General features: G+C 40.6%; 1 protein-coding gene across 2 annotated transcripts in view; it reads right to left on the bottom strand.

Moving 5' to 3' along the window:
* Antxr1 (ANTXR cell adhesion molecule 1) overlaps window positions 1-13,433 on the bottom strand; it is a 218,450-nt gene that overhangs the window by 144,606 nt on the left and 60,411 nt on the right. For both annotated transcript variants that reach the window (XM_020177429.2, XM_074049876.1), the window contains exon 8: window positions 12,548-12,628. In XM_020177429.2, the coding sequence (XP_020033018.1) occupies window positions 12,548-12,628 (81 nt within the window). The remainder of the gene's footprint in view (window positions 1-12,547; window positions 12,629-13,433) is intronic.

The raw sequence follows: 13,433 nt of genomic DNA, 5'->3' as shown, positions 1-13,433 counted from the left end.
AATAAAAGAGTGACCACAAGTAAGGCTGGAGTTAGGGTGGAAACGGCTAACTTTCCATAGGCACTGCAGATTACTCAGAACTCCTTTTTCTTAATGAAAAGTCTAGAAAGATGATGTGAGGGAGGGCTTTTCAGGCTGCTTGTTGTGCCTCACTCTTTAGGAAGACCTGAGTCTTACTCAAATGGGAATGTACTCTTCTCTGCCAGCGAGTCTTGTAGGGTTGAGTGGAGAGTCTGGGGGAACCCAGACTGCACAAGGAGTTCATAATGAAGACTGGCTGGAGCAGGATATCTGACTCCACCACCTCTGAATCCCGCCTCTTGTGGAAGTAATTTGAAGCAAGTATTTTCAACAAGTAGAGACACTGAGTTAATTTATAACCAAAGGTGGTACCTTTTCTTAGGTCTTACTTAGTTCGAAACTGGAGATGGTTCAGAGGGCTGAAGGAAACCATTTCTCTTCAGGAATGGGCACTCATCAAAGCAATTAGTGATGCACTTATAAAATTTGAAGTCAGTAAAAGAAGAAAGAATATTTTAACACTGGGATGAAGCCATTTATTTGCATTATATATTTATTAAGATATGCTTCTTGTTCCAGCTTAAGTGATACATACACTACAAGAAAGAATAAAATAAAAAAGTAATAAATTATAACAGAGGATAGATTCAAAAAATAAAAGAAGGGTGATGCATGGAGTGAGGATAACAGGGAAATATGCAAGAGGAACTCCCTGAGTGAATCAAGTTTTCTAGAGGCAAGTGCAAAAGACAGATAACATATATGACTATCTCAGTCTGTGGAATAAAAACAAACCAGTTTCTCAGAAGAGAAAATATTTACCCATTCCAGAGAGAAATCTGGGCATCCTCATAGAGAAGCTTTGTGAAAGGAAATGAACAAGCAAGCTTAAGAAAAATCCTTATCTGGTGTACAGATGACAAAACAACAACAAAAAATGATTCAAACAGTCTTTAAGGTAACTCTATATACCCAGAAGTCATAAAAAGCAGCATTTTTTCTTTGGCAATTCTAAAATGCAGAATTTCTAGCAATACTTCCTTTGCTGTGTGCAGCTGCATGGTATTTTTGTACTTTGCTTCCTCTATTTGTTGCTTGTTTCCCTCTGACTCTGAGGCTGGAAGTTGTTCCCTCTGCTTTGGCCTAATTTCTTCGGCCTCTGGTATACCCAGCCGCCCACCCCCAACACTGTGCTGCCTCAGTTCCAAATTAAGTCTGATGGCAGTAGAAGAGAATGTTCTGGACTCCCACATCCCTTGTGTGTGTCTGCTGAAGTCAGTGGTCCTCACACACCTGGGTCTGAGCACCTGGTGTCAATGCTGAGTGTGTGCCTCCATTCATTATCAGTCTGACTTGGCATCAGGGACTCTGAGGATACATCTGGGGCACCTGTGTCCCTATTGGCTTCTCTATCCTCCCCTTTCATATGGACCATCAGTCTTTTGGACTCTTATGCCTGCAGTAAAATCCTAGGACTTGTCAGCATCCTAGTGTACAATGACACATATCCCAGGTGACAGTTGCCCTACCTGAATGTGACGATGTCCCCCCACCATGTGCTGCCACTGGACTCTTCCTTCTATATCAATCACCTTGACCAGTGGATGCCATGAACTCAGGAGATAAGTGTCCTCCAGTCTCACCCCAAGACATGTCCTCAGGCATGTCTCCAAACAGGCCACATTTGAAGAAACAGAATTAACCCAGAGGGAGGACCTCAGTAAACAATGGTGTTAGAATAACACAAAGCAATTTTTTTAATGTTTTAAATAAAATTCCTCAGGCATTTGATATCTCCCAATAAATCATTCACAACTAAATATTTCAAAACAAGTCCAAGAATAAAATCTGAGCTATTGGGTCTCTCCTACTTCCACTTCCCAAAAAAGATACATGAAATTTTCACACATGGAAATTTCTGAGTTTCCATCGGCATTTTTGAACTATAACATTTAACTGGAGATTGGTAAAAGAAGCACTTGTGAATCTTTGACCACAAGGACGTACTAACAGGATTTGTCATAATAAACACATGCTGTATTATTCTCTCAAAGTGTCTGCAATTAGCTGATAAGTCTAAAGAGTACATGAAGGGTCAAAAAATGTCAGCCAAGCACTGTGATTCAATCAAGTAAAAACACAGCTTTCCCAATCTTAATTTAAAACATCTGGAAGGGCGGCAGTACCGCTAATAAAGTAAAATTTACCAGCGAGGGGGATGGGCAGGATTGTCTGGGTCTGTGGCTCCTATCAGTTTAAAATGTCTGGTTTCAAAAGGTAGGAACTTTCATAACGGTATGGGTGGATTTAGGGGGTTCCCTTGGTTACCATATGGTACTGTATGTACTGAACTGCAGCAGACAGCAGGTCATCTTATGACCTGGAGACTACCTGGGCAGCAGCAGCCGTGGGGGATATGGAGACACAGCGCTAGGGAATCGCTAAAGAGAAATCACTGCTAGAGTAGGAGAGATTCACACAGGGTTGGGTGATGTCAGAGGTGAGGTGAGGACATAACGAGCCCAGAGCGGAGACCAGGCCAAGACCACCGCGCTCTTCTAGTAGAATCTCATTTTAGGAGTTGGGTCTTGGTCCTGGCCCTCTACTTACTTGATCTTTGTCAATTCTTTGAACTTTTCTGAACCCCAATTTTGGGAAGAAGTTTAACTTACTGTGTAACAGCTTGGAATCTGAAATCAAATTGCTTGGGTCAACTCACTCACGAACAGTTTCTTTTCCTCATTTATAGAAGTGGGATGGTGATATGCTACCTAAAGCACTAGCATGAAGTCTTGAGAAGAGTAAATGACATCAGGCAAACGCAGTATGACACAGTGCCTGGAACTGATATGTCCTTAAGGAATGGTGGCTATTAGCATTAAGGACTTGGACTCTGGCCATGGTAAGATAGATTGGGGTTCCAAGTAGATTTATGTTCCACATATATACTGTCTGTGTGGATGGTTATTAAACCGCAGAATCCCAGTTTCCTCTTCCGTTTAAGGGGGTAGGAAAAACATTGACTCCAAAGGCTTAATCAGTGTTAAATGAAATAACAGACATGAATGCAGAGATCCTTAGTTTGTGAAATCAATTGGACTTAGGTGATAAAACTCATACTGGATTTGAAGTGAGAGCAAGGAAAATTACAAGGTTTTGGTCTTTTAGCCAGAACTAGATACATGCAGTAGGTCGATAGATAGTTAACTTATGGGCCACCAGCCAGAATGTACACTTCATGAAAGTAAGACACCAAGAAATGTGATTAGAACAATTTTGACATAAAGCACCAAGGAGGATGTTTAACACATATCTAAACAACAGTAGCTGTGTATCATTCAACAGCCGCTGGGCAAGGACCAAAGATCATGTATGCTTCTGTCCCATCACTCACTGATGGCCTCATGCTTAATCATATTTACTGAACTGCTATTAAGCAAGATTAATACTATTTTCCTGCCAACTTTTGGATACATTTCAAAGAGAAAATAGATGAGAAAGCATGTTTGAAATCCATAAAGAACTAAATAGATGCAATATGTTGTTATTGGTAAGGTTACTTTAAAAAAAAAAACTTTGTTGGATTATTGGGGGGAGCAAGTTGAGGCAGCAGATGGAAAAGAGCTTTGTCAAATTACAAAAGCTGCTTAATATATTTAAACTTAACTCCATTGTGGAGCAGCCCAGGCTGTATTTAAGAGTTTGTTTTTTTGTATTCTAAAAACCTACTGCCTTTTGTCATAAAGTTCTCAGTTTATGACAGAGATTTCTCAAGAATGTTTAAAGAATTATGAATATTTGCAAAATTATCAGGAAAATCTTTCTTACAGTAATTACTCTACTTCTCTCTAATAAACAATCAATCCATATTTATTTGGCCATTTTCTGTTGAAGGATTTGTGTGTGTGTGTGTGTGTATCCATTCATAGTTTAGGACCTTTTGCTTCCACATGTTTTTCAGAAAGTCCTTCAAAGCACATTGCTTGATGTCTTATTTGTTGTGAAGGGAGTGTTCTGGTTTAAGATGTCTGGGGCTTGAAGTAGGCTGGCCCCTGGGTGGTTAACTATCTATTGGCCAGTCATATGTATCTAGTTTCTAAGATAAAGTTTTCCTTAAAGTTCTTCTGACACTCTCTAAATCCAGTGTAAACAGCTATGTAAGTCTTGGTGAACCACCCTTGATTCAGTACAAACTACCATCCCTCAGAAGACCTGTCATAGTTTATAATTATTTATTTGGTTTTGTATTGTTTGCTCATTGTCTTTGTAGATTATGAAAGGCAAGGACTGATTTTGTTTTTACCCATTGCTAGATTCACAATGCCTAACATGGTACACATCAGGCATTAAATAAATATTAATTGGATAAATTTAAAAAATGGCACACAGTTTCTGCTTGGCTTCATAAGCTGGAATTTCAGCTTATTATATATTAGTCTACATTTTCCTATAAAGTATAATATTGGGGTCTTCTGTATCTTGTATCATCTCCAACTTATTAAGCACCACCATCTTTGGGGACTGCCTTCCCAGGAAGACTATTTTACCACTTCCATTTCTTTAATGAAATTCTTTTTCTTTTAAACAATAATGTTGTAAGTGTCTCTTCTTCCTTTGTCTAAGACCTAGGTTGGGTCACTTTGCAAAAGGCCTTGACCCCCTTTACTTGGGGAAAAAGGTAGAGGTCTATGTTTGGTGGGTGGGACTCAGGCTCCCCCAGAAGGCCCACTGACACTATTGCAGCTAATGGCAGAAAATACATTGGATAAGCCTGGGGACCTTTGCTTTTAGAAACAGCCAGGCAGCCTGGGGCATAAAACTGGCCCGTTTATACTTTCAAGACTGTTAGTGTTGAGCCCATGAATTCTGAAATGATTTAATCCATACTTTATTAATAAAATGTTAAAGAAAAAAGACAAAGAGACATAATCACTGCTCCTAGTTCAATTCAACTCCACACTTTAAACTAACAGGCATACCTTTTGTTAACAATGGACATTTTCCTAGGTCCATGACAATTCTACAGAACCTGACCTTAAAATAAAATTTGAGTATTTTATTTCCCCATTGTTGGTTTACAAGACCAAAGTAATAATTTATACTATGAGGACTCTTCATTTAAGTATTTTGTTCTCAATTAGGCTGGCGGTGGGTATGAGGACAAGAATGATGAATTCTTGAATGATTTTATGTACACTGATACACTGTACCAAATAGAGACTCTTACATGTAAGAAATACATTTTAAGGGATTACTGGATACTAAGCAATAAAACTTATGCTTAAAATATGTGAGTGTTTTGAGTAAAATATCCAGTCTCTACTAAATAGATGTCATTCTTCTCTTTGTTACTTTCACATCCAATGGGAGTTTGAAGTTGAAGAGGTGAAGGACAAACAAGTTTCTGAAATGAGAGAATTCATTTTTTCCCATGAAATCCCTTTCCTCTCAAGTTTCTAGAAGGCAAGCTCAGTTAGCTGCAAACTCCAAAATGTGGTTTATATTTAGTACGATAAGCTTGTTGACCTCTTGCATTTTAGTGAAGTGAGTGGCCTTCTCTGGGAGCTGATTTTATCCTAAAATTCTGCTGCTGCTTTTCTAGTGGGTCTCACCAGATTCCTAAATAGAAGTGGGAGCAAACATACCCTCTTCATCTTTGTAGCCTTTTTGGGCTCTGGGAATTTGTATTATTTTGGGACTTTTTAATATGTAAAATAGAAATAAGCGCTCAAGAAAAATGTCTGGCCTGAATTTCTGAAAAATCTGAGTCTAATTAATGACTGCTGAGGCAAACGATTTTTTTTTTAAAACATTTTCTGCTCTACTCCAGCAATTACAATTGATTCTATTTATGTTTTGTATTCAGGCTTGCCAATGTGAACAGAGCCCAGAATGCCATCTTTTATAGATGCAATCTTGGAAGAGAGGGAAGGGAAAGACTGAGGGGGATTTTTATAAGAAACAGAGCCACAGAACTGCCCATTTGTTGTACAGTGTAGGTCTTCTGTGGGGCATGAATAGTGTACAGCCATCTGGTCTACTTTATAATTAATAAATATGCAATGCACAGTCCTGGAAGTACAACACATGGCGGTCTTGGATTGCACAACTTAGCATCTGTCCTGGAGGGATGGCATATAGCATGGCAGGGATCCAAGGGCCAAGCAAGAGGCTTCAACAATGGATACCACTGGAATTCGGGGGAGGGAGAGTTTGTGTTGGAGGAGAGATCAAGATGGGCTCTATGGAGAAGACTGGCCTGGAGACAGGAGGTAGATGGGGCCAAGGAGGACAAGGGGTCTCCTACCAGTGACAAAGAGCCTGATCTAAGAGAAGGGCTACGCCTACTAAGATGGACCTCCTCTTCAGTTCACCCTGCAAAAAGGATCATAGGACTGCAATGAGGATTTTGACAGGAGAGAAACCCTTACCAACCAGTCTGGTCTTGGAAGAGTGGGTGGGAAGCAAGCCTGGAAGATAGACTTTGCGTTTTATCATAGTTTGTTAGGGCCAGGCTAGGTTTTGGGGGTACATTTCTTTTACCTTCTCATGAGTAGAAGGGAAAAGTCAGCACAGGATCTGGTTTTTATGAATAAAAATAAATTTATATATACCACGGAGTAGATCTATTCCTGTTTTGCTGATCTTACAGATTTCCCGATAAAAAGGGAAAGCTTGCCAAAACTTACAAGAAATACTTGCAAACAGGGTTGTGTTTGCTCAATACTTGTTGTTTGTTGTTGATCAAGCATGCAACAAGCTCACTGTGCTGACTCACCCTGGCATTAATAGCAAGTTGAGCTTGCTATTTTCTGGGTATTAAGGCTCACACAGTTACCACTGGGAAATGCCCCTAGGTGGTGGTACAGCTTGGTGCCAGCAACTGGATGCTCTTTCTCTTAGTGTGCCTTGTTCCAACTGTTCTCAACTGCACACAAAATGGGGACAGCTGAGGAAGAGGTGTTACAGTGATCAGGTAAAGAGTTGGGATTGGAAGCTGCCAACTCATTTCAGTGTTATTTGAACCCAGCTTTCATGCACGTTCCAGTTTCACTGCCAACAGCACTTTTGAAAAGGCAAACAAAGACCCAGGAGCCTGGCAAGACCCTTGCTTCATATTTTTCACTTGAGGGCTGGTGCTAAATTCACCAGCTGTGGTCAGTGGAAATTCCCTAAAGAAGCCACAATCAGAGAAGGCAAATGAATGGTTTCTTCCTTTATAGTTTCACTGGCTTAAAGGGCTACAGTCTTCCAACCATCCAGATTTTTCTTTAAAAATTATAATCACCATATTCTGCTAAAAGAAGTAGGTACACTGTCACAGTTCTTAGAGGTAGAATGCTGACCAGTGTGGAAGGGAAGGTGTTCCTTCTGTTGGAACATGCCCCTCTGCAATCTTTGTAGTCTTCAAGCCGTAAGAATTTTTATTACATTTGGACTTTTTAATGTGCTGCATAGAAATAATAACTTAGAAGAAATGCCTGGTCTGAATGTTTACAAAGTCTGAGTCTAATTGTCAAATTGTCACCCTTCTCATGTTGATGGAACTTCATCTGTTGAACAGTTGCTGACATTTTTTGGAGGTGTTTTCCACCCAGTAGTAAAAGGCAAAGAACTCCTTCATCCAACTATGGTGCACCCAGACCAGGCCACATGGATTCTAGTCACAACTCTGTTATAGCTTGTAAACTGTGTCAAGTCACCATTGCAATTTTGGTCCTCAGTGTCTTCCTCTCTGAAATGAAGCTGCTTCCTGGCCTACATGCACCTTTCAGTAGAGCTCAGTAGTCATCCTCATCATTAAAGACAGACCTGGTCTTTCCTGGATCAGTACTGTTCAGCCTAGGACACAACCTTATGGCATCATCTACTTTACAGAGGGGTAATAACCACATCAAATGATGTTTGTGAGAGTTTGATGAGACGATTATGTAAAATGATTTGCACAGTGCCTAGTACATGGAACTCACTAAAAGGTGGCTTTTATTTTTACTTTCCAAAGAAAACAGAGGTAGGAGAAATCATGGGCTCTGGAATTGTAGGACTGGGTTCTACCCTGCTTTTCTTCCCCTTAGAGCTTTCTGCTCTTGGGCAGGTTATCTGAGCTTCACTTTCTTCACCTGTAAACGGGGACAAGAATAATTACTTTAAGAGTCAGCTGTGGTTTTTAAATGGGCTGATATTAAGTGGGGTCAGGGGACAGTGGTTGGTCTCAAAGGAAGTTCTCTGCAACCACTGACTTCCTTCTGTCTTTTCCCTGTCTTCCATAGATGAGAGATTAAAATAGGAAACAAGTGACAGAACTTTGAAAGCTAACACATTAAATAAATTTGACATCTGTGCACTCCTTCCTAAAAGAAGAGAGGATTGAGGGATGATTAAAAAAAAAAAAGGCATCAGATTGTGGCAGCAAAGAATCTGGAATGTCCCCTGGGAAGTCAGTTCCTGGTACTCCAGTGGCAGTATTCCATTTCCTCTGACACTCTGGCAGAATCTCTGGAGCCAGGCCTGGGTTCAAATTCCCCATGAGGCCATTATGAGCAGCCAACTTGGCAAAACTACCAACTTTCCTGAGTCTCTAAAATGAGGATAATGAATCCTTCTTCAGAGCGTGGTTGTGAAGGGGCTAGCAGAGAAGCTGGTGAGGAAGATACTCATCATCAATGACTTTTCTTCTTCTTCACACCAGCCCAGACCTCATTACTATCAATTTGGAGTGTTTATTCCTCATCTGCAGGGATGTGGGTGAGGTGCCAATTTCTAGATTTCTCTAGTCTTGATGGCAAGCACGACTGCTCTATTGTCGGATGTTGCATGTGACTATCGCATCCTGGTGTTCTTACAGTTAATTACCATGGCCTTCAAGTGTGCCTATTTCTTCACCTCATCTTCTGCCACCCCCTGCCTTAAGCAATGCTTTCATCCTCTCTCCTGTGCTTAGGGCTGTGCTCTGCCAGGAGCGTTCTATCCACGCTCTTCAGGTGGATGCTGCATTTCATCCTGCAGGTCATCTCTTTGAAGGAGTCTGGTTTCTCTGCCAACTTCTTCACTCATATTCTCAGGAATCTGGTATTTCTTTTACACCATTTATCATGATTTTAATTAAATATGATATATAGTAATATATGTATATAACATGTATGTGTAACACATGCATAAATGTATATATAATGTGTATATATATAATATGTGTATATATACATATATGTACACATGCTTTACTTGTACCTGAATGATCAGAGCCTACCATGGAAGATTTTCCATGAATACTTGATTCTTGAATAAATATTAGCCCTTGTATCTTCATTAAAGGTCTGAAAATACACTCTCTATATGAGCTATTAAGCTTATTAAAAGCTGGTCTTTAAATTGATTTTGCATAATTAAGCCCAGTCATATTTCATTATGAGAAAATAACCAGGCATAAAATATCTATGGGAATGAGCTGGAATTGATGCTTCAGATGGGGAGAAAATAAGGGCTTTCTCTCAGTCTCCAAAAGGGGAAATGAACCTACTTCTTAAAAATAGTTAGTCAGCTTTTAGGCTGTAATTATTTCTGCCTGATTTGAGAAAGATGAGCCCTCTGTCCAAGCAAACCAATTAACAACTGCCATAAACATGGCTTCAAGTCCTGGGAGGACAAAAGCCATTAGCAGAGCTCCCAGATAAAAGCTACTGAGAATGTTATCATTGAGCTGAAAGCTTGGAGACTGAAGTCTTAAATTACTTTTTTTCCCTTTTGGGACACTGTTCTGCTACAACTTCTAACACAGTCTTGGAATTATTGCCATTTAAGATGGGGGAAGTTTTAGAAACATCCGGGCTCAGGTTGAGCTTGGGTGAGTTGTTAAGGCTAAAATACTCAAGGACGATCCTGATTTACACAGACAAAAGATTGTAACTATTTGTGTAGGAAACAGCTCTTGAATGATGTTAGGCATGTGGTTCATAAGAACCTTTGAACAGATGCAGAGCTTTGTTCCTGGTCAGAGCTCAGCCGCCTGACGGCAGGTCTACTGTTAGAGGCTTCTGACTTGGCGACCACTTCTCAGGTCTCCAGGCTCCTTCTTGCTGTGTGGACACTGCCCATAACGCTATTCTTAAATGTCACTTGTTACATGTTGCAGATGTTCCAGTTATTTCATGAACAACTAGAAGAGAGGAGCTCAAAGGCTCCAAACAAAGAATACTAATTACTAATACTAATTATTCTGATTTGATTAGTACATGTTATATATATGTGTTGATCTATCACACTGGGCCCCATAATATATATAATTACTATATGTTAATTACAACTTGATTAGCACACATTGTACACATGTATCGAGCTATCACACTGGACACCAGAATACACGTTAATTAAAAATAAAAAATAAAGCTGGGTGTTGGTGGCTCACCCCTGTAATCTTAGCTACTTGGGAGGCTCAGATCAGGAGGATTATGGTCAGAGATCAGCCTGGGCCAGAAGTTAAAGACACCCCATTTTAACCACTAGCTGGGTGCAGTGATGTATACCTGTCACCCCATACTTCAGTGGAGGCTGAGATTGGGAGAGTACAGTTCCAGACCCCAGCTAGTGGGAAAAAGCTGGGCGTGGTGGTGCATGCCTGCCATCCCAGCAAAGGTGGGAAGTTTGAAAAACAGGAGGATCATCCAAGCCAGCCTGGGCAAAAAATGAAACCCCATCTCCAAGAAAAATAACCAGAGCAAAAAGGCCTGGAGGTTATGGTTCAAGCAGTATAATACCTGCCAAGCAAGACTGAAGTCAAAACCCAGTATTGCCAAATAAGTAAATAAATTAAACCTATCTTGAATAGACAAAAATGTCATTTTCTTTTCTTTTACAAATTAGGAGAACAGGAAGGCAGAACAGGTCTTGTCTGGAGAGCTGGTACCAGTGAGAGGCGGGAGAATGTGGGGAAAGGGTGTAGGAGGGTGAATACGGAGCAAATACTGTATACACATGTATGCAAATGGAAAAGTGAGACTATTCCAGGAATGAGGTGGGGAAAGGAGAATGATGGAGGGGGTGAGTTCAGCTATGACACATTTGATATACTGTAAGAATTTTTGTAAATGCTGCAATGTACTCCCAGCACAATAAAAAAATTAAATTAAAAAAATTAAAACAAATGTTTCAGTGATACCATCCACAGCCCATAGATTGGAATTAAAATCTGTCAACCAAATTTTTTTCTAATCCCATGTCCACACTTATTTCCCATTACTTCTGAAACTCTCCCACCAGACAGTCAGGGATTGCCATTTCTGTCCCCCAATATGCTCTGCTCTTTTCCAATCTGGGGGAAGGAGGCTGAGGTCATGCCATCTCTCCTCTGGCATCATCCACAATCCTCCCCTGGCCTTGCAGTGATCCAGGTCTGCCTCACCTTCTCATGAAGGCTCGTACCCAGAATCATCTGAGTTTCCAGATGATTCATGGTCAGCCCTAAATCCTGGGGTCGATCATGTTTTGTATTGGTGTGTTGTTTGGCATTGCATGCCTCAATGACTCCTGGGGTCACTAAGGAATGCCTTAGAACAAGGGTCCCTTACCTTGGACCTACAACTGGATCTGAGGTCTTCTATCCTTCTGATAGTTTCCCTTTTCTCCTCAAGGCAGATTAAGTGGGTCTTTGTTCTTCACCAACAAATGTATCTTGAATAAGACAACTGTCATTTGTACATATTTAAGACAGGAATTCCCAACCTGAAGTAGGATTATTTTTCAGGATTCTGAAAACATACTCACATAAATCAATAGCCTAAATGTATATTCAATATGCTTATTTAAAAAAAAATTCGGATTTAAAATATGCAGATTCCTCATATCTGCATCTAATTGACTGTCACAGAATCTCTTGGGAATAGACTCAAGAATCAGTATAGCAAGCAAGATTCCCAGGTGATTTTTTTGCATATTCAAGAAAGCTTAGAGGGCCAGGGGAAGCTGACATTAATGTCCCTCATATGATGAAGATGGAAAAAAGAAATAATTCATGTGCCTGTAGTTACCTATCATGTACCTGGAAAAATATTAGGGATTTTCACCAATAATCCTTGTAATCATCAAACAAGCCAGAGTCCTAGGCATCAATATTTTTTAAATCTCACCAGATGATTTCAGTGGGCAGCCTGGCCAAGGTGCTTCTGATGGACAAGTGACACAGGTTTGGCCTGCTGAAATGCTAAAGGTAGCTTGTGTTTGGTCACAAATCAACTGCAAACCACTGGCCATAGTTTGTCCAGAAAGAGAACTGAGAGACTGCCTCAAGTTTGACTCACTGCCTGGGATGTTCAATTTTCCATTGTCAGGTGGAGTTGGCACAGAAGAATTAGAACAGAAACAAGAGTTGAAGGCTGAAGAGAGACGTGACACATGTTAGGCACAAACATATATGAAGGAATGCTCTCTCTCAAGCAGAAAAACATCAGCTTCAGAGAGAGAAGCAGGGGTATTTACTGCAAACTGGAGACAGAAAGCATCTGCCTGGCCACCTCGGGGGAAGCCTTCTACTCACTGAGTGGATGATGCCTTGCAGAGCCTGGAAGCCGTCATTCACAGGAAATACATGATCCTTACTGTCCGCAATCCGGGCCAGCTGAGAGCACAGCAGACACAGAAACACACACAGAGATAAGCCCGTGTCAGAAATGGACATGGAGAATTTAGGAAAGCTACTATTTGTGGGGCCCTACCTACTTTTAGAATCCCAAAGAACTTGAGGCCTTCACTGGGCTCAGGGGCCTCACCAAAGAGCCCTTGGCAATGATGAGCTTCCGGACCCTCTGGAGCAGGCCCAAAGGGGTGGCACCAGCTTCTCCATTTGTTTTAATACTCTTCTCCTCAGGAGCAGAGTTAAGATTGCCCGCTGGATGAACATTTGGCCTGGGTTGATGTATTTATGGATTTGGGGCCAGGCCATTGGCTCATTTTTCTCCCATTCACCCAAATTTCTGTTGGCAACTTTATTCAAATCAAACAGACTAAAGCTTCAATTCAAAGCAATTGTAAAAATAAATTCTGACTTTGTTTTTGGGCAAGACCAATGAACATGGAACCCAACTTTCACCCCAAACTGCTCGTAAAGGAATGGGTTCTTGCAACTGCTTTGAGTGCTCCTGCTTTATGGAGCAAAGGATGGAGGGCAAGGAGAAATCTACGACTCTTTTCTACCCCCAAATCTCTGTGTAGTTCTGGGGTGCCACAAAGTCAGTTTCCATTTGTATGTTTTAAAAATACATTTTGTTTTAACTGACTGCAAAAGTAACATATACTCATTGTGAAAGCTAGAAGAGTTAAAGTATAAAGAAAATAAAGGTTATTTATAATACTTCCATATCTATCTTTCTATGTCTGTCTACCTTCATTAATAATTTGATATACATAGACATCCATCCTTTTTC

Source organism: Castor canadensis, chromosome 12, assembly GCF_047511655.1.
Source record: "Castor canadensis chromosome 12, mCasCan1.hap1v2, whole genome shotgun sequence".
NCBI lineage: Eukaryota > Metazoa > Chordata > Mammalia > Rodentia > Castoridae > Castor > Castor canadensis.
Note: the sequence above shows the minus strand (reverse complement) of the source record. Positions and strands in the feature narration are given on the sequence as shown.